The sequence below is a fragment of the Eutrema salsugineum genome, unplaced genomic scaffold (genome assembly GCF_000478725.1).
Source record: "Eutrema salsugineum unplaced genomic scaffold, Eutsalg1_0 scaffold_16, whole genome shotgun sequence".
Taxonomy (NCBI): Eukaryota; Viridiplantae; Streptophyta; class Magnoliopsida; order Brassicales; family Brassicaceae; genus Eutrema; species Eutrema salsugineum.
Genome location: NW_006256858.1, coordinates 4,206,968 through 4,226,244, shown reverse-complemented (window position 1 = coordinate 4,226,244; position 19,277 = coordinate 4,206,968). Strand labels below are relative to the sequence as shown.

Below are 19,277 nucleotides of genomic sequence, written 5' to 3'. Positions count from 1 at the left end.
GTTTATGAAATACATATTCTATCATGTGAAACTGAAACTAATCCAGTGATGGTAGCTCTACCAGTTGACCTTGTGGAGCTCTTGTGGTTGTAAGGGAGCATGACAATATCCTGGGTTCGATCCTAATCCCATGTAGGGAGGGGGCTAATTAGTTTACCTTATCCTGGTTTTTACTATAGGCTAAATAAAGAAAATGCAGTTCTGTTATTTTATCCGCTAAAATTTATTTATTGACCAAACGAAATAATAACGCTAAAAATAAACACAGATCAGAGTTTTCATCTATTCACAGATTAATTTAAATATTACAAAAAAAAAAATTTTGAATGACTGTAAAAAAATTGTATTCACAAAAAAAAAGAAAACGTTTTTTACAATAAATATTAATTACAATTTTCAGGATACATGCAAGACCAAACATTTGTGTATCTTTTTTAAATTATTAATTATTCGATGAAGCTAAAAAGGATGAAAATCTTCTATATAAACACAAGTTGAAACCATTCATGTTTTAATATAACCCAGTTGCAGTTCCTTCCACTTCTATATTCTTCCTTCTCTTTTTTTTTTGTTCGCTTGCTCTTATACTATAAATAACATACAAACAAAAGACTTACACTCACATATCTAAACTTCAACAAGATCAGTAAACCCTAATTTTTATAAATCTCTAGCTATATACTCTACCATATTACATAATGTCTAGCCGAAAGTCACGGTCCAGACAAACCGGAGCTTCCATGTTCACCGAAGACCAAATCAACGATCTTGTCCACCAGCTTCATCGTCTTCTTCCCGAACTTGGTAACACCAGACGCTCCGGAAAGGTACAATGGCCTAATCAATTCTCCATTTCAAGATTTTTTTTTTCATCATTTTTATGTATACGATACTTCTTTTTTACTTTGATTTTGCTCTAGCAAACTATTTTATTGAATATTAATCCCGTACTTCTACCTTATTTTGCAACCAAACTAAAGCCTTTAGTTAGGGTTAATTAACAAATTCTTGGAATTTTGGTTATAATGGAATCAAAACAAGAAAAGCTGATACACTAAACTCTTGAGTTAACAAAATGATAAAAACCACACATATTAAAATATCGTGATGACTTCTCTTACTTTTTTAAGAGAATAGTCTGTGAGGATTATGGATTTTCAATTCAAATTTAATTGACAATAAATGGAATAGTTCACGATTTCTTATAAAATGATTAGATCCTTCTTCTTATATATCAGTATATGTATATATCTGATAACTCGTTTTATTTACATGTCAGGTCTCAGCATCAAAAGTATTACAAGAGACATGCAGTTACATAAGGAACTTGAACAAAGAAGTGGATGATCTTAGTGAAAGATTGTCTCAACTTTTGGAATCAACTGATTCAGCTCAAGCAGCACTCATCCGAAGTTTGCTTATGCAGTAGAATTAGTGCAATAAAGAGTTTTTTTTTATATTTATTTTATAAATGTCTTCTCAGTTTTAATTCCCATTCTTATTGTATTGATCATTGATTTTGGCGTTTGTGTTCTCTGTTATGTAATGTTTTCATTTATTTATTTAGCCGGTTTTGTTTTGTCAGCTGTTGAGCCAATGGTTTCGACTTACGTTCACATTATTTGAAGCAAACAACTGAACAAGTTTGTCAGAATTGTCCCTTTTCGTTAAGGAATAGCTATTGTTGGTATTACTATTGTATTCCTATATACAACAAGAGATTATCTGAATATGATATATGTAGATATAGCGGACAAGTAGTTAAAGCTCATGTTCAATTGCTTTAATTATTGGCATATTAAAGAAAAGGAAGATAATAAATTTTGAAATAAAACTAAAAGTTTGATAAATTCAGCCGAATATAATTAAAAAGTCTGGTTTGTTAGGTATCAATTAATTAGAGTAAAAAAAAATATTTTATTTATTGGATCTTAAACGATATATGTTCGTATAAGTTAGTAGACACATAGAATATAAGTGCATTGGCTAATACAGGATTACAGGGTACGTATGAGTGCGAATACAGGTACATGTAATGCATACAGATATGTTACAATAAAAGTATTACATTTATTTTTTCATAAACTAATATTGTTGCACACTCACACTGTCACACACTATTTATTCTCAACTAATTTCATTTTTTCATTTACCTAATATTTTTGTTCTAATTTATATACCACACTGGAATCTTTCCGGCTATTAAAAAAATCAACTTCTGCATGACCTAATGACTTTAATATAAAAAGATGGAAAATAAAATAGTAACTAGCATGATAGTTTGAAAAGAAAAGAAAAAACAAAACCTAACTACAAAAACAAATGGAAAAGCCCATCCGTCAATTTTAACTGGGCTATTACCCAAATGAAATAATTCAAAGTTGTAAAAACACTCGACATATAGGCTTCAAGTATTTGTTAGATTCTTGGTATTGCATGCAAGATTTGTACCAAATCTAGCACACTTTTTTTTTTTTTTTTGGTAAAAAAATCCAGCACACTTAACTGGCAATTTGAATATCTGAATAGAAAAATGTATTCCAGTGTGAGATACGTTAACTGTATTTTTAGTTAGGAAAAATACAAGTAAGAATAGTGAATATAGTGAATATAACGGTAAAAGATAGCGGAAGAATTATAACTTATAATAGTAAAATATTTTTGAACATGCATCTTAATTGGTATATTTGATTTAAAACTATCTAAATTTCATATATTTCTTTGATTTCAAAGCGCATTACAATATTTCTATGTAGACGAAACAAATATGTAATTAGTAAGTTTTTTTAAAGCTAGCTATTAATCATCAACAAAGGTTACTAAAACCAAAAGGGTATATAGGCATAATCATCTATAGAAAAGAAGAGTTTCATTTGTTCTCTATTGGTTCATTAACATCTTTATAAATAAAAATAAACATTATTTCATCTCAACTACAAAACTAACTTATTTAAATAATTCACCTCAAATAGCTAATCAACAAAAAATTTGTTGCATAAGTCTGAATGTCTGATAAATGAAGAGAAAAAAACTACCATAAGATGATTTATGTTGCATATTTTTTTTTGATGAAAATTTATGTTGCATGTTTGCTCACTTGAATTGGTAATTCGTAAGACAACATAGATTGTAATCGAAGCTTCCAATTATTGGATAGATCCTTAATTATTTATTCTTTAATGAATTGAACTATTCCTTGGGAAAAATATAATTATACACGTTTATTTCTTTCTTATAAGGTTATACTAGTTATATATACGAAAAATCGTGTCAAAAACGTGGACGATATTCCTTCATTGGCCACTAATCAAAATTGTCAATTGGGTCAATAAGTAACATTTAGTTGATATTCAATAAGTAGTAACCCACGTGACAATTATTTAGATAAAATTAGTTTGTAACCCGCGCGTAACCTCACGGTTTCAACTTCTGTTAACAAAAACCATTCAAGTTCGTTGTCTCGACTCTCGACGACCAGTCACCAGTATAAGGGCAATTTCGTCTTCTTGCTAATTCGTCAAAACGACCGGCCAGGCACTTCTCACAAAACAGCTTGCGCCGCAAAGACAAACTCCAACTAGTGGCTTCGGCCTTTTCACGCACAATCATAGTATTTGTAAAAAATTTTCTTGTCAAATATATTTGTAATATTTTACTATTTCTTAATTTAATCTTTTTACTTGTTTTTTTTGTTTTAAAGTTCTTAAATTTTGTTGATAAGTGGATCTTAATAATTACTATACACAATCATACATTGGTTGACTGAATGAAAATTAACTGGTAGACGAATCTACCTAAAAATTATTACTGGCTAAAAAAAAACCATTGCTGAAAATTTCGTTAAAAAAAATAATGTCGACAAGATTAGTAGAAGGTTTGCGTGAATAAAAAGGTTAGAAACTTAAAATTTTCGAGATTCTGATCATTAATGTACTTATTGCAAATTAGAACGTGTAGGATTCAAAATTACGAGTTCGTGCTTTTGTTAATTAATTAAGTGGGATAAATGTTATCGTGTGAATGTGGATACTTCTTCTTCAAGAAAAGGGAAAAGACAAATCACTCCAATTTTAGAAAATATAAATATATATTATAAGAAATGAGAAACAGACAAACAAAACCAAAACAGGCAAGACTTTGAAAAAGAAGAACACAGAGTAAGAAAAATCTCTTTTTATTTTTTTAAACTATTCACATATAAATATGATATGTCAGTCTCTCTACAGTTAAAATAGAAGCATTCCTCCTCTCTGATCTCAAAAGCTAAAACATTATATTTCATCTAAAACTGTTAAAAAGGTTTGAATTTGCATCTACTATTTTTTTCTTTGTTCTTTGAAGTTTCATTTTAATGATGAGATTTCTTAATTTTGAGGCTAATTTCTTGTTCTTTTTTGTTTCTCAGCAATGGATTGTACCAAAACCGAAGAAGCTCCGGTTAACCGTCTCCATTTTCCGGCAACGGAGCTAAACCGTTACAAAGAAGAAGAAGGATCAACAATATCATCGGAAAGTGGGAGCAACGACGCGTTTTCCGACTGTGATCAACCATCGTCGATTGCTAACGAGCTCGAGCTAATGGAGTTACCTAAAGACGATAAAGTCTACGAGCTAATCCATCGCCATTGCCAATCTAACCTGACTCCTCAATTTCAGATCATATCGATTCTCAGGAGCGGATTTCAAAGCCCATTGGGCCAAGCTAAGCTTAAAGCCTTTCGGATATACACAGATTCCGTGGCGGAGAAAAACGGCGGTTGCGGCAAAGCCGCGGCTGAAGCGGCGAGAGTGAAATACGGTTGGTGCGGCGTGGAGAAGAATGAGTTAAAAGAGATTCTAATGTACGGATTTAGCCAGCAAAAGCTTAATAACAACGATGGCTTATTACATCTCTCACCAGACAATGCTCCTCTTCAATGGTAACAACAAAACATTTTCTATTGTCTTCTTTTGCGTTTATAATATTTCTTTGGTCTCATTAATGTCTTTTTTTTTATATATAGTCTGAAGGATTCAGGTGATGAAGATGGGATTAGATTCTTGCTGCTTTCAAGAGTTATATTGGGGAAGTCTGAGATTGTTGTTCCTCAGGGATCGACCACACAGTCATGTCCTAGCTCAACAGAGTTCGATTCAGGAGTGGATAGTTTAACAACTCCAAGGAAGTATATTATTTGGAGCACACATATGAACACTCATGTTTTGCCTGAGTTTGTTGTTTGCATCAAAGCTCCATCAATATTGAAAAGAAGTAAGCAAAAACATGCTGGTTCTTCTTCCCTCTTCTTTGAATCATTTAACAGTTTGTTTAATGGCTAATTTGGTATGTTCTTGATGCAGAGAACCCGAAATCGCCTTGGGTTTCGTTTCCGATATTGATCAAATCCATATCAAAGTTTCTAAATCCTTCCCAAATCCGTCTCATTCAAAAACACTACAAAGAACTGCAAGTAAGTGCATTTTAGGTTTTTTGTTTTTCTTTCTTTTGAGATTCTTAACTCTCTGTTTCATCCTCATCATAACATTCTTGTTGTTGTTTCCTTTGCAACTCACAGGAGAGGAAAATCTCGAGGTCTGAGTTGATTAAACGACTGAGAAGTATAACCGGAGATAGATTACTGGTTCACATCATCAAATATTTCGGACAAAAGGTAGACACTTGAATTCAAACCAATTTTGGCATTGTTCTTTCAGACACAGTTACCACAACATTGGCTTCTCGGCTCTGTTTCAGGCACCGGAAGGGTCAAGACCCATAAATGTAGAGTCACGGCGTGACTAAAGCTGTGTACATGCATGCATACAGATAAATAGTTTTGTAGCTCGATGTTGCTTACACCATAGCATTGCTGTTTCACATCTTCTTGTTTTGTGTAATACCCTTTTGGACCACGACATTAGTGTGCTAATACCGCCTATAAATGTAAATACCTCCGCCTATAAATGTAAATACCTTTCTGTAAAGGAAGAGACAATAGTACTTTATAATTCTTAAATTCATATCTAGATGAATAGCCTTGTGGAACTGAACCATAGTTACAGATGATCGATCTTTAAATCATATTATGAAATGAACATTCCAGTATGGATATTTGTTACTTAATCACAAACTTTCGTCTAATTTACATCATAATCACGTAAAAACAATTTTAAACAAACACGTCCGTGATTTGTTATTACGTATAAAAATACAACAAAGCACCAGAAATAACCTGTAGAGGAGCCGAGTCCACCGGTAAGTTAAAGAACTGTGTATCTGTGTGAGTGTGTTAGATTTTTCCATTTTCACAATGAAGATCGTCGGAAAGAAGTGGAACCGCTTCTAGTAGAACCGCTTCTAGAAAACCTGTTAACAAAATCAGGATCAATCACAATTCCTTGAACTTGTTGTCTCCTTCCTCTCCGTCCCAACAAGCTTACTCCGCCATGTCCTGTTGCCACCGGATCTGTCGCTGGAACATTTTCAGGAACTGGCATCTCCGAGGAATGTCCTGAGATGCACAATGATCCTGACTCGTCTTGTTGCCAATACACTTCCACCATGATTCCCCGAGGATTCTCTGCAGTTTCGGTTCCTGGTATCCCAACAAATCTTGCCCCTACCGGTATCTGTATATTTGGATTGGATCAGCTCGCGTCTCTTATCTATAGATACGAAGGTAATGAGATGTTAGTAATTTACCTCCACGGATGAGCCAGATGTTAAGTCGAGAGTGACCATTGTTCCATCTACAGCAGCGCTTTCGAGTTCAGCTTTTCTTGCTATGTTCAAGAAGACTTCTTCAAGAGTTGCGAGACCAAGTTGGATGTCTGAGATTCCAAATTCGGTTTCTCTATCTTGGAGCTCAGCGAAAAAGCCCTGTTTCGTTGTTAAGGAAAGGAAAGAAGTTTTGATATCACTTACACGGTACGTAGTAAACTCAATAATATGATAAGTTGTGTAAAAGCTTACAGTCAAAAGATTTTCTTTGTCGTGCGGTATAACAAAAGTCATGAAGGCCTTGTTTTCTTCTATTGGTTTGACACTGAGATGCTGCAAGAATATACCACAAAGCTCAGAAGGCGTTGGATTCAGTTAACTGCAGTGTAATAGAGAAACTTTCTAAAACAGACTCACATCTTTAAAGAATTTCTTTACTGGCTCGCGTGAATCTGCAGCACCAGCTTCACCGTTGTGGTTATTGCCGTTGTTTTCTTGGTTGTTGCTTTCAACGAAGCTAATGTTAGCAATGAAACCTGTGCCAAACCGTGACTTCAACCTGATCGAGGTTCCAATGCACCGAAGCCTACCCTTAGCCATTATCCCTATTCGATCACTCAAAATATCAGCTTCCTCCATCGAATGCGTCGTTAGTATAATGGCGCGACCTTTCTTGGTTTCTTGTATAATATCCCACACGTGTCTCCTCGTGATCGGATCCATGCCTGTAGTCTGCAATCCATGTATGAAAGAACGCATGTGAAAAGGAAGCGGTAGATAAACAAACATCAGTGGAATAAACGTAACATATATTCAGATAAGAATGTAGAGAGTAGCAAACCGGTTCGTCCAGGAAGACCAGCTTGGGATCACCAATGAGTGAAACTGCAACACTGAGTCGGCGTTTCATTCCTCCACTGTAACTTCCTGCCCTGATTTTCCCTGCTTCTGTGAGTTTTACCTCTGCCAGTGACTTCTCAACCATCTGTTGGACAGGAAAGAAGCATTTTAAGCAACAAAAGACGCAAATTATTCTTGTAAAGTTGAAATTAGATAGTACCATCTATTCTTAGCGGAAACTGTTAAAGAAACCAACCAACTCATTTCTACCATTTGGCTAACATACCGAATTGATCGAAGCAGGTGGCAACCCTTTGATACTAGCAAAGAGGCGGAGGTGTTCTTCACCAGACAAAGCATCCCAAAGTATATCAAACTGAGGAAACAATGAGAATGTGATAAATCATTTCTTTTTGAATGAACATTTCAAGCATAACAAATTGCTGTAATTAAGGCAACTGCCAGAAGCAGATAGCAACAAAAACTGGCCTACCTGAGGACAAACTCCTATCATTTTGCGGATGTTAGACATACCAACAGAGCTTCTTATAGAATTTCCATAAATTAGTGCTGTTTAAGCCAAGAAGAGAGGTTTTAGTATGGTGAAATTATTGAGACACTAGCCTCTACGAAACAAAAACAAGAAAAAGGTGCAAGCGTCTTACCATCACCACCGGTAACTGGGTTTATGCCTGTCAAACAATTGATAGTAGTTGTTTTCCCTGCGCCATTGGGTCCAAGAAGACAGAATAGTTGATCTTTGGCAATATTCATCCACAACCCCTGATTATATTCAAAGAATTAGTTAAGGAATAATTGAAACACGTATCATGGGAGAACCCACAAGTAGAAATAATCGTTAAAATTTTCACCAAGTCCTAGTTACATCTTTGTCAAAGAACCAACGTAGGAAGATCAGTTTTTCACTTTTGTTTTCTTAGAAGCAATACCTTCAGAGCGTGATACGGAGCAGTTTTTTTGCACTTGCAGCATCCGAACTTCGTCGTCCCAGGATAAGTCTTTGCAAGACCACGTATTTGAACTGGTGTGGTTCGGATCAACCACGCCGTCCATTGAATGTTGTTTAACTAACGTTTCTTCTTCAAGGACATCCTCGTCATCTGGGGTGATATGATCCACAGGAGGGACTGAACCAGTACAGCTACAAATTCCACCTTCTGCTCAGGTTAGAAAAGGTTGATTATTGAAAACTTTTTCAACACCAAAACTACAAATGAACACAGAAAGAAGACCGAGGAGAATGTACCTTCCACTCGGTTGCCACCTTTACCGGTCCAGTAACCAGGTTTTAGGAAGTAAAAGATAGATTTTCTTACACCGGACGCATTTGGAACAATATTGTCAAAGTAGAGAGCCATAACAAACCACAAGAAGAATGTCCCAAGAAGCCACAAGTAAATATCATTCTGCCAAAACCAAATATGTAATGATCAGAGAACAATTGGACACAGTTATTAGATGGAATTTACTGTTAGAGTTGACGTACAATTGTTATCACACAATCAGTGTCATCGTTGGGTCCACATTCTGCTCTCTTACTCCAACTAATTCCAGGATCTTGAGGAGTTGAAGTTGCATCAGCAAGCAGCTTTAGGCCCTGAGAAAAGGTATTGGGTGGGAACAGTGACCAGAGCGCCCTGATCGTGCGAGAAAAATTCTTGGCATAGGGAAACCCACTCGATGTTGCAAGCTGCAGTACGATCCATGATTAGTAACAATTCATAGTTCGAAGTAACAGTTTCAGCTATTTGTTTTGCATGAGAACGGCACCTGTGTTACAAATCCAACCAGAAACACAAAGAAGCCGACAGTTGTTGCAGAAGATGACTTGCTGATAAAAGCTGATAGCATGAATGCTAGTCCAATCTAGCAACACAAATAATAGAAAATATAAGAAGAAAGCAAAAATACATAAATCCTTTAATAGGTATTCACGTTAGTCTTAGGGAGGCAGTTTTACCATATTAAACTGGAAAAGCATGAAAAGTAAGAATACAACAGGGAAACTGTTCTTCAAGAAAAAGTCGAACTGGAACATCATTCCAAAGAGAACTATCAAGAGCGCCGAGAGAGCAGTAAGAATCCCTTCCCATGTAAGCCATGACAACCAATAAGCAGTGTCAAAAACGCCCATCATCGTCATTGCCTATTGAAAAAAAAAACAAGTTAAACACACAATCAACGTACAATATATATACAGTGGTAACAGCCTATATAGGAAAAACCGAATACCTGGCGAAGTTTAAGCTCTTTCTCAGTGATCAAAGAACTGATTTGAAGAACAAAACCAAACATGGCGACAGCAAGGAAGAAAGTCGGACCTATCGTGTCCAATGCAACAACAGCTTCGATAGTCGGGTGCGGAAATTCCTTAAATCCGACAACCCAGTTAAACTTTGGATCTGCAAAATAAATCCAAATGTCAGAGCCAACACTTGTTGCCACTTGCCACAAGGCACAAAATATTTCATCAAGATACAGAAAACATATGCCAAACCTCCTATTAATGATCTTGCGATTTCACGCTCAGCGGCTATTTGAAGCGGTATCTGGAACTTAAACGTGGGATCTTCAAACCTCCCTCGATTCATCTCTGGAGTTGAATTTGTTTGAATACCATAGCTAATAACTGTAGCATTTCTCTCCATAAAGTGCAAGGCTCCTGGAGTTTGCAAGGGATTCGCCATAAGCCACGCATCTACCTCATCAGGAGTCCCGAATGGTCGAACCTGAACAGACCACATACCATAAACGATTCCTTGAATTTGCACAGATCTGTTTGGATTATATAAATCAATCTACACATTTGGATGCCACTTCTAGTATCAATTTCAGTTTCTTTAGGGGTAAAAGCTTCTCTTAAATATCTAGAATTCATCGCTAAATCTACTTCAATCTCTCACGAGGAAATGCTTAATTGCGCAATTTGACTAGAAAATCAAAATCAAAGAGACACCATACATACCTTCTCCTCCGGAATCGGTCTCCCCGGATTATTCGCCCTAATCGCGTCAACAATGTCTCTCGCCCGCGGGCTACGATTTCCGCTCCAGACGAAGTCGAAACAGGGAAGATTCACGAAGAACTTATCCTCACAAGGAGGAATCGGCGGCGAGACGAGAGCCGTGGGATCGGTAACAGTCTTGAGAGCCGTGGAGGAAGCGAAGCTCTTCTCCATAGCCTCCTGGATACAGAAGATGAGGAGGATGAAGAAGAAGGAAGCGAATAGCTGAAGGAACGTGGCTCGCTTGCTCCGCCATGAAAGAAGAAGGTTTTTCCAGAAGAGCGCCGTGTACTGCTGCCAGAGAAGAGGCAAACCTCTCTGCAACGTCATCGCCGCCGTTTCTCTTCTCTCTCCTCTCTCTCTGGGCCCCTCTTTTTCGAATTTTTTTTCTACTGTGTGTGAGATCCGATTTTAATTTCGTACAACCGATTTTATGGGAGACGAAAGTTACTTATATCTGTGCCCGTGGAGTTTGAGAAATTTACGAATTAGCCACTCAGATTTTGCCTCGGGAAACTACCTCGCAAAAGATAACTTCCAGATAAAACCGTGTGATTATTAATTGCAAATTTACAGGAAGATTAATTGTAGTTCAACTTAGAGTATCATAATATTTCCTTAATAGGCTTTTACTAGTACTTGTACTCTTGTAGCAGAAAAAAGTATTACTAGTAGAGAGGCTTAAACTGCCAGTAATTGTTCCTATTAAATTATTGGCTATTGTTTTTTAATCAAATATATTTTACATTTTTTAGTTGAGTATATTACTAGATTTTTCATACTTAATCTTGTAAATAAATATCTTAGAAAGTAACAATTGATATAGTAATCAATGGATTTCAACAATACCAAGAAAAATAATGGCTTTGATATAGAATCCATGGAATAGTCCATCAGGCCTTGTTCAACTTTGTGAATCATTATTAATTATGGTCAAAGAATGTATCGATATATTTTGTCAACCAAAAATATCATTCAAATATATGGTTTAAAACTCTCTTTTATGTCAGCATCGTGACAACAACAAAAATGTCTACAAAATAGTTGAATCACAAAAAAACAAATTCATTAGATGGAGAAAACTTGTTACTGGATAAATTAAAAAAAATTGAATTGTATAACAACTTAGAAAGTTAAAAAAAAATGTTCTTTGACCGATGAAAACGTTTGACTAATCTAGTTATATAATGTGTGAGATGGAATTGAAAAAACATTTTGGCGAAATTACTTTTATAAAACATAAAAACTTGGAACAAAACTTCTTCATTTATAAATCTTTTTCTTCTTTTAATTTTCATCCAATTTGGTTAATGAACTTTTTGTATCACCCTTTCGCAATTTAAATTTTAAAAAAAATTAGCTGCTAAAAAAAGTTATAACTGATCGAGGTATATAGTTTATTTTTGTTTTTATATAACTGTTAGCGTGTGAATTACTGTGAAACATATGAGATGGAGTAATGGAGACGTAATCAATGAATTAAATTTTGTCACGTTGATCTACCGTGTTCAAAATAGATACATTTACTTTAAACATTAAACCGTAATTGATCCGATGTATGTAATTGATGCGGCATATATCGAGAATATTGGTGTTTATTCAAAATAAGATAAAAAGGTATACGTAAGGAAACAATTAGCATCATCAGTCACGTCATCGGAGTTGTTTTAAGTATTCTAAAAGAGATCTTCACCTTTTGTAATTAAATTAGGGTTAAAGAACACTAGGAGTCTTTGACAAGTTCATATGAAACCACAAAATTACAGTAAACCAAAAAACCCGCGCTACTCGCCTCCTACTTAAAACGGAAATTCCAACTACATAATATATTTTTGTTAAAGAGGATAATTATCCTCATCACTTTTATCGATATAGACAGACTTGGTAAGTCGGTAACTCCTTTATTATATTATTTAAAGTTCTGTATAAATATGTGAGTTACCTCTTTGTAAAAGAAGTAAATTAAGAAATAACTCCATCAGCGTTTCTTTCCCATTTTTTGTCCCAGTATCCTAGACAAATTTGATTAAAAATAAATTGAAAACTTAAAAAATGTGATGGATCGATCCTTTAATAAGGAGCGCAGGAGACGGTTACGTTGGTGACGTGGAGTAAGGCTATTGGTCGTTCAATTTTTATGAGAATAATTTTTGTTTTTGTTGAAAATTTATTTCTTTGCTATTGGAAAAAGAAACCCGAGTCTTTCTCTTACCACATATCACCTTCTCAAAAAAAAAATAATAAAAAATTCTAAAGAGATTTAAGCTGAATTACACTATTAGAGCTGCTCTAAAACCTCCTTCTCTCTTAACGTCTCTTCTTCCTCTCATCTCTTTCTCTACCTCAATATTATAATAATATATATACATCAAACACATATATACATATATATATATATACATATATCCTCACCTATATCATATATATTACATAAAACGTTATCAGCACGAACCGTTCTTATACCGTTCCTATACCAAAAAGGTGAGGTTTAATTTATGTTCAATCCATCTACTTTTATGTTTATATTTTATGGTCGGGATGATAGGCGCTGCCTTCTCCGAACCGATCGTTATGGAGGCTATGCCTTTACGATCATGATCATATGGTAGACTATGTCTCCTCAGATCAAATATATGGTTGGTTTATGATCATATGGTAGTTGACTCCTCAGATCATTACTTCCATATAATAAATGTCCAGAAGACATTTAAGAAAAGTTCCTGAAGAACTAAGAAAAATATGTCCAGAAGACATATGAAAAAGAATAGTTCCAAAAGAACTATATGAAAAATATATATCCAGAAGATATATAAAAGCGTTCTTGAAGAACTGTATAATTAATTTCGTCCAGAAGACGAATATTTATTTTAATTATTGTTCTTTAAATTCTGTTAATTACTGTCATTTAATTTCTGTTTATTATTACTTTAAATTCAGTATTTTAAATTCAGTTTTTATTACGTTTATGAATTCTAAAATTTTATCATGTTTTACTAAAATTAGATTTTTTTTTTTTTTTAAAAAAAACTGGATTATGACCAAATTTATAAATTGTTATATTGGTAACAGTTATCATGTCGAATTTGACAAAACTCGAGATTACCGCCCTTGATATTTCTGGAAGAAATTATATGAGATGGGCAGTAGCTGCAAGAATGCATTTAAAAGGAAATGAGCTCCTTGATACCATCGATAAAACAAAAACAGTTCCTGAAGAGAAAAAGGCGAAAGCCATGATCTTTTTATTCCACCATATCCATGATGGTTTAAAAGATGAATATATCACGAAAGAAGATCCTGCAGATCTTTGGCAATCACTCCAAGATAGGTTTGATCACCAGAAATATGTGATCTTACCAAAGGCTAGACATGAGTGGTTGAATCTCCGGTTCCAGGACTATAAGAGCGTTAGTGAGTATAACTCCGCTCTATTTGGAATCACTTCCAGGATAATGTTATGTGGAGAAAATATAAGTGATCATGATATGATTGAGAAAACTCTCTCAACATTTCATCCTGGAAACGTAGTCCTGCAGCAACAATACCGGGCAAACGGATACAAGAAGTATTCGGAGTTAATGCAAGTTCTCTTGGTGGCAGAACAAAATAATGAACTCGTGATTTTAAACCATCAAACTCGTCCAACTGGATCAGCTTCATTCCCAGAAGTGAATGTTGCATCGTCAAGCCATGAAAATTGGCAAAGTGGACGTGGACGCGGTCGCGGAAATGATCGTGGTCGTGGACGAGGTTTTGGACGTGGTCGAGGTCGTGGACGAGGAAGAAGATTTCGTCCTGCTGATTTAAACGATGGAAGAAATAACAAAAAGTTCAAAGGTAATGAAGTTGGTCGCAAGCAACATGAGAATGCTTGCTACAGATGCAGCATGAAAGGACATTGGGTTCGTACCTGTCGTACGCCAAAACATTTAGCCGATCTGTACCGAGAATCGGAAAAGGCGAAAGGAAAAGAAAGTGAAACCAACTTCATCCATGGTGAATCAGTTTTTCTTTTGATGGTATAAACGATGATACAAATCTCGATATATCTGATTTCATCGTTGATCCTGAAGATATCAACGAAAAACAAAACGAGTAAAATCTTCTCGAAGAAGAAGATGTGACATGATGTATACATAGTGTGAAAAAAATAAAAATGTAAAATATAATGTTTAAAAATGTACTTTTTGTTGTAAAAAAAAAGTTTTTTATTATAATATAAACTCTTTTGTTTTCCTATATTAATTTATCTTTTATGAATATCTTAAATTCAGAAAATGTCAAAGATTAAGATCGAGGATGGAGATATATGTCTGGCAGACAGTGCGACAACGCACACAATATTAAAAGATAAAAAATATTTCTCCTCTCTTAATATGAAAGATTCCGCTGGAAGCGTGAATACAATATCTGGTAATGCAAAAATTATTATGGGCTCCGGAAGAGTCAGTTTTTCAATGCCAAGGGGAACAAAGTTTGAAATAAGTGATGCGTTATATTCCCCTGGATCTTACAGAAATTTGTTAAGTTTCAAAGATATCCGCAGAAATGGATATCACATAGAAACTATGAATAAGAATGGCATTGAATATCTTTGCATTACATCAGTTATTTCGGAGAGAAAAGTTGTACTGGAAATATTACCAGCATTATCCTCCGGAATATATTCCACAAAGATAAATATGACTGAATCATATGTTACAGTAAACCCGAAGTTTACTAGTACATTTAAAATCTGGCATGAACGATTAAGGCATCCTGGTTCAGTCATGATGCGGAAAATTGTGGAAAATTCTAATGGCCATCCATTGAAAAACCAGAAGATTTTTCAATCGGGAGAATTTATGTGTAATGCTTGTTCTCAAGGAAAACTTATAATTCAGCCATCACCAGCTAAAATCGGGAATGAATCTCCAGTATTCCTAGAGAGAATACATGGTGATATATGTGGGCCTATTCACCCACCATGCGAGCCATTTCGATATTTTATGGTATTAATTGACGCATCTAGTAGATGGTCACATGTGTGTTTATTGACAACACGTAATACGGCTTTCGCAAGATTCATTGCCCAAATAATCAGGTTGAGAGCGCAGTTCCATGATTATACGATAAAGAAAGTGAGACTTGATAACGCTGGTGAATTCACTTCCCAAGCTTTTAATGATTATTGTATGTCATTGGGAATTGATGTTGAACATCCTGTTGCACATGTTCACACACAAAACGGCATGGCTGAGTCATTGATTAAACGGTTACAACTCATTGCTAGACCGTTAATATTGAGAACAAAGCTCCCAATTTCAGTATGGGGTCATGCTATCTTGCATGCAGCGGCATTGCTTCAGATAAGACCGAGTTCTTATAATAAATATTCCCCAATACAATTAGCATCTGGCCAGGAGCCAAATGTATCCCACCTGCGTGTGTTCGGGTGTGCGGTTTATGTTCCTATAGCCCCACCACAGAGATCTAAGATGGGGCCACAGAGAAGATTGGGAATATATATCGGTTATACATCACCAAGTATAATTAGGTATCTTGAACTGCAAACTGGTGATATGTTTACGGCACATTTTGCCGATTGCCATTTTAATGAAGATGAATTTCCAGCGTTAGGGGGAGGAATTAAAGAAGTTCCAAAAGATGTTACATGGTGCACACCATCTTTGTTGCACCTTGATCCCCCTACGAAACAACGTGAACTCGAAGTTCAGAAAATTGTTCATTTACAAAATATGGCAAATGAAATACCAGATGCGTTCACAGATATGAAAAGGGTGACAAAGTCATATATACCCGCTGCAAATGTTCCATCGAGAATTAATGTTCCGGAAGAACAAAATGATGGAAAATAGCAAATGAACCCAAAGTTCAGTTGAAGAGGGGGAGGCCGATCGGCTCAAAGGATAAAAATCCCCGAAAGAAAAATAAATTGGGAAAACAAAATGAAAATGGTCCAGAAGAACCACATACAGAGAAATGTCCTGAAGACGAAAATGACGAAGAAAATCATGAGATTTCCATCAATTACGCCCAAGATGGGATATTATGGGCTAGAGATGAAATAGAAAATAATGATGGAATATTTTCATTCTCTGTATGCAAAGATATTGAATATGAAATTGATGATCCAGATCCAAGGTCCATATTGGAATGCCAGAAAAGATCTGATTGGGAGAAATGGAAAATGGCCATAGAAATTGAATTGATCTCCCTCAATAAGAGAAAAGTTTTTAGACCGATTGTCACAACACCTAAAGATGTACAGCCGGTTGGGTACAAATGGGTTTTTGTGAGAAAAAGAAATGAGAAAAATGAGGTGACAAGATATAAAGCCCGACTTGTTGCCCAAGGATTTTCTCAAAGACCGAGAATTGATTATGAAGAAACTTATTCCCCGGTTATGGATGCAATTACCTTTAGATTCTTAATGAGTCTTGCGGCATCCAAAAATCTTGAAATATACCTTATGGATGTTGTGACAGCATATTTATATGGATCACTTGATAATGATATCTATATGAAAATCTCAGAAGGATTGAAAATGCCTGAAGCATTAAGTTCCAAATCGAAAAAAATATGTTTGGTCAAGTTACAGCGATCACTTTACGGATTAAAACAATCCGGACGCATGTGGTATAATCGCTTAAGCGAATATTTGACAAAGAAAGGGTATGTGAATAATGCAATCTGCCCTTGCGTCTTTATTAAGAAATCTTCGTCAGGATTCGTGATCATTGCTGTTTATGTGGATGACCTGAACATTATTGGAACTCAAAAGGAGATTGATGATGCAAGAACTCATATGAAAGAAGAGTTCGAAATGAAAGATCTCGGAAAGACAAAGTTTTGTCTTGGATTACAAATAGAGCATTTCCGAGATGGAGTATTCGTACATCAATCAAATTATACTAAAAGGATATTAAAACGCTTTTGTATGGATAAAGCGACTCCTTTGAGTACTCCAATGGTTAATCGATATCTCGATACGGAAAAAGATCCGTTTCGACCTTGTGAAGATAACGAAGAAATATTAGGTCCTGAAGTACCTTATATGAACGCTATTGGTGGACTTATGTATCTTGCTAATTGTACCCGACCGGATATAGCTTTTGCTACAAATTTACTTGCAAGATATAGTTCGTCTCCTACGCGCAGACATTGGAATGGAATAAAACATATATTCCGTTATCTTCAAGGAACAATTGACTTGGGATTGTTTTACCCTAGAAACTCCAAACTTGGTTTAGTCGGTTTTGCAGATGCAGGCTATTTATCAGATCCCCATAAATCGCGATCGCAAACTGGATATGTTTTTACGTTTTGAGGAACTGCAATCTCTTGGCGTTCTCAAAAGCAGACATTGGTCGCCACTTCTTCAAATTATGCAGAAACTATTGCGCTTCATGAAGCATGTAGAGAATGTGTATGGCTCAGATCTATGACTCATCATATACAAGAAGCAAGTGGAATAGTCATTAACAAAGAACCGACAAGATTGTTCGAAGATAATGCTGCATGTGTTGCTCAACTAAAAGAAGGCTACATCAAAAGTGACAGAACAAAACATATTCCTCCAAGATTTTTCTTATACTCAAGAGCTCGAGAAGAATCAAGAAGTCGATATTCAGTATGTTCGTTCATGTGATAATGCGGCAGACCTCTTTACAAAGGCGCTTCCTACTACAGTATTCAGAAAGCATATTCAAAGTATCGGAATGTGTCATTTGCGGGATTTACGAAGAGAACGTTATATCCATCATTCCAGGGGGAAATTACGTTACTGTACTCTTTTTCTCTTGTCATGATTTTTATCTCATTGAGTTTTTTCATGATAAATTTTTTAACGAGGCAATACGCAATCTATAAATATTAATGGATAATTAAGGAGGAGTGTTAAAGAAGATAATTATCCTCATCACTTTTACCGACATAGACCGACTTGGTAAGTCGGTAACTCCTTTATTATATTATTTAAAGTTCTGTATAAATATGTGAGTTACCTCTTTGTAAAAGAAGTAAGTTAAGAAGTATAAAACCTCCTTTTCTCTTAACGTCTCTTCTTCCTCTCATCTCTTTCTCCACCTCAATATTATAATAATACATATACATCAAACACATATATACATATATATACATATATCCTCACCTATATCATATATATTACATAAAAAAATTTTATTTATTTTCCCTTTATTTTTTAGTTGAACCATGCATTACTTATTGTCCAAGGAACTTCAGTAGAAATGATTTGGTAGAGTTTTTGAAAAGTGAGTATATATCATATATAGATTGTGCACACGTTATAATTTCCCTAATATATTATTCCAATTACAAAGAAGTTTTTTTTAAAGAAGTTACAAAGAAGTTAAAAAATCGTGGAGATCACTCGTTCTCCGCGTACAATTTATACTATTCAATTTCCCATGTTGTTTTCTTTATGAAAAATAATGTGTTAAATTAGACTAAAAAATTGTAAATAAAACTACAGTTACCTAATAGATGATTTGATATTAGCAGATGCCAAAAAGTATATGAAAAAGCTTCGGATGCAATCTAACACATGATTTCATTGATATTTTGAAAGAAAATATAGTATTTTTGTAAAATAAATTTGTCAATACGTTAATAAAACTTTATATTTACGAGTCTATATATTGAATATCTAATACGTGTTTCAGATTGCGGGAAGCTACCAAAGCTTCATCA

General features: G+C 35.0%; 4 protein-coding genes across 4 annotated transcripts; 3 read left to right on the top strand and 1 right to left on the bottom strand.

Annotated features, from left to right (window-relative positions):
* The first annotated feature begins 621 nt into the window (after positions 1-621).
* Positions 622-1,562, top strand: LOC18020928 (transcription factor PRE4). The gene is made up of 2 exons (XM_006404284.2): positions 622-827; positions 1,280-1,562. Exons 1-2 carry the CDS (start codon positions 699-701, stop codon positions 1,427-1,429), a joined length of 279 nt encoding a protein of 92 aa, XP_006404347.1. The 5' UTR covers positions 622-698; the 3' UTR covers positions 1,430-1,562.
* A 2,687-nt stretch (positions 1,563-4,249) lies between these two features.
* On the top strand, positions 4,250-5,663 carry LOC18020927 (probable inactive poly [ADP-ribose] polymerase SRO4). The gene is made up of 5 exons (XM_006404283.2): positions 4,250-4,299; positions 4,406-4,919; positions 5,004-5,251; positions 5,341-5,450; positions 5,556-5,663. The coding sequence occupies exons 2-5, from the start codon at positions 4,408-4,410 to the stop codon at positions 5,661-5,663; spliced, it is 978 nt and encodes a 325-aa protein (XP_006404346.1). The 5' UTR covers positions 4,250-4,299; positions 4,406-4,407.
* Positions 5,664-6,040: 377 nt separating this feature from the next.
* LOC18020926 (ABC transporter A family member 2) lies at positions 6,041-10,960 on the bottom strand. Its single transcript, XM_024157711.1, is given in 17 exon segments — positions 6,041-6,609; positions 6,683-6,859; positions 6,953-7,033; positions 7,118-7,432; positions 7,542-7,685; positions 7,827-7,916; positions 8,034-8,110; positions 8,206-8,323; positions 8,491-8,589; positions 8,591-8,718; positions 8,808-8,967; positions 9,048-9,251; positions 9,332-9,427; positions 9,522-9,707; positions 9,794-9,963; positions 10,059-10,290; positions 10,527-10,960. Coding segments are annotated over 17 exon segments (2,970 nt in total). The 5' UTR covers positions 10,896-10,960; the 3' UTR covers positions 6,041-6,285.
* A 2,679-nt stretch (positions 10,961-13,639) lies between these two features.
* On the top strand, positions 13,640-14,590 carry LOC112087837. The gene has a single exon (XM_024157860.1). It carries the CDS (start codon positions 13,640-13,642, stop codon positions 14,588-14,590), a length of 951 nt encoding a protein of 316 aa, XP_024013628.1.
* The last annotated feature ends 4,687 nt before the right edge of the window (positions 14,591-19,277 follow it).

What these genes read in the sequence shown, in the direction of transcription:
- LOC112087837 (XM_024157860.1), top strand. Translation starts at nt 13,640, where the DNA reads ATGTCGAATTTGACAAAACTCGAGATTACCGCCCTTGATATTTCTGGA.
- LOC18020927 (XM_006404283.2), top strand. Translation starts at nt 4,408, where the DNA reads ATGGATTGTACCAAAACCGAAGAAGCTCCGGTTAACCGTCTCCATTTT. An exon ending in GACAATGCTCCTCTTCAATG is followed by an intron (nt 4,920 to 5,003) that starts GTAACAACAAAA and finishes TTTTATATATAG; the next exon opens with TCTGAAGGATTCAGGTGATG. An exon ending in TCCATCAATATTGAAAAGAA is followed by an intron (nt 5,252 to 5,340) that starts GTAAGCAAAAAC and finishes TTCTTGATGCAG; the next exon opens with AGAACCCGAAATCGCCTTGG.
- LOC18020928 (XM_006404284.2), top strand. Translation starts at nt 699, where the DNA reads ATGTCTAGCCGAAAGTCACGGTCCAGACAAACCGGAGCTTCCATGTTC. An exon ending in ACACCAGACGCTCCGGAAAG is followed by an intron (nt 828 to 1,279) that starts GTACAATGGCCT and finishes TTTACATGTCAG; the next exon opens with GTCTCAGCATCAAAAGTATT.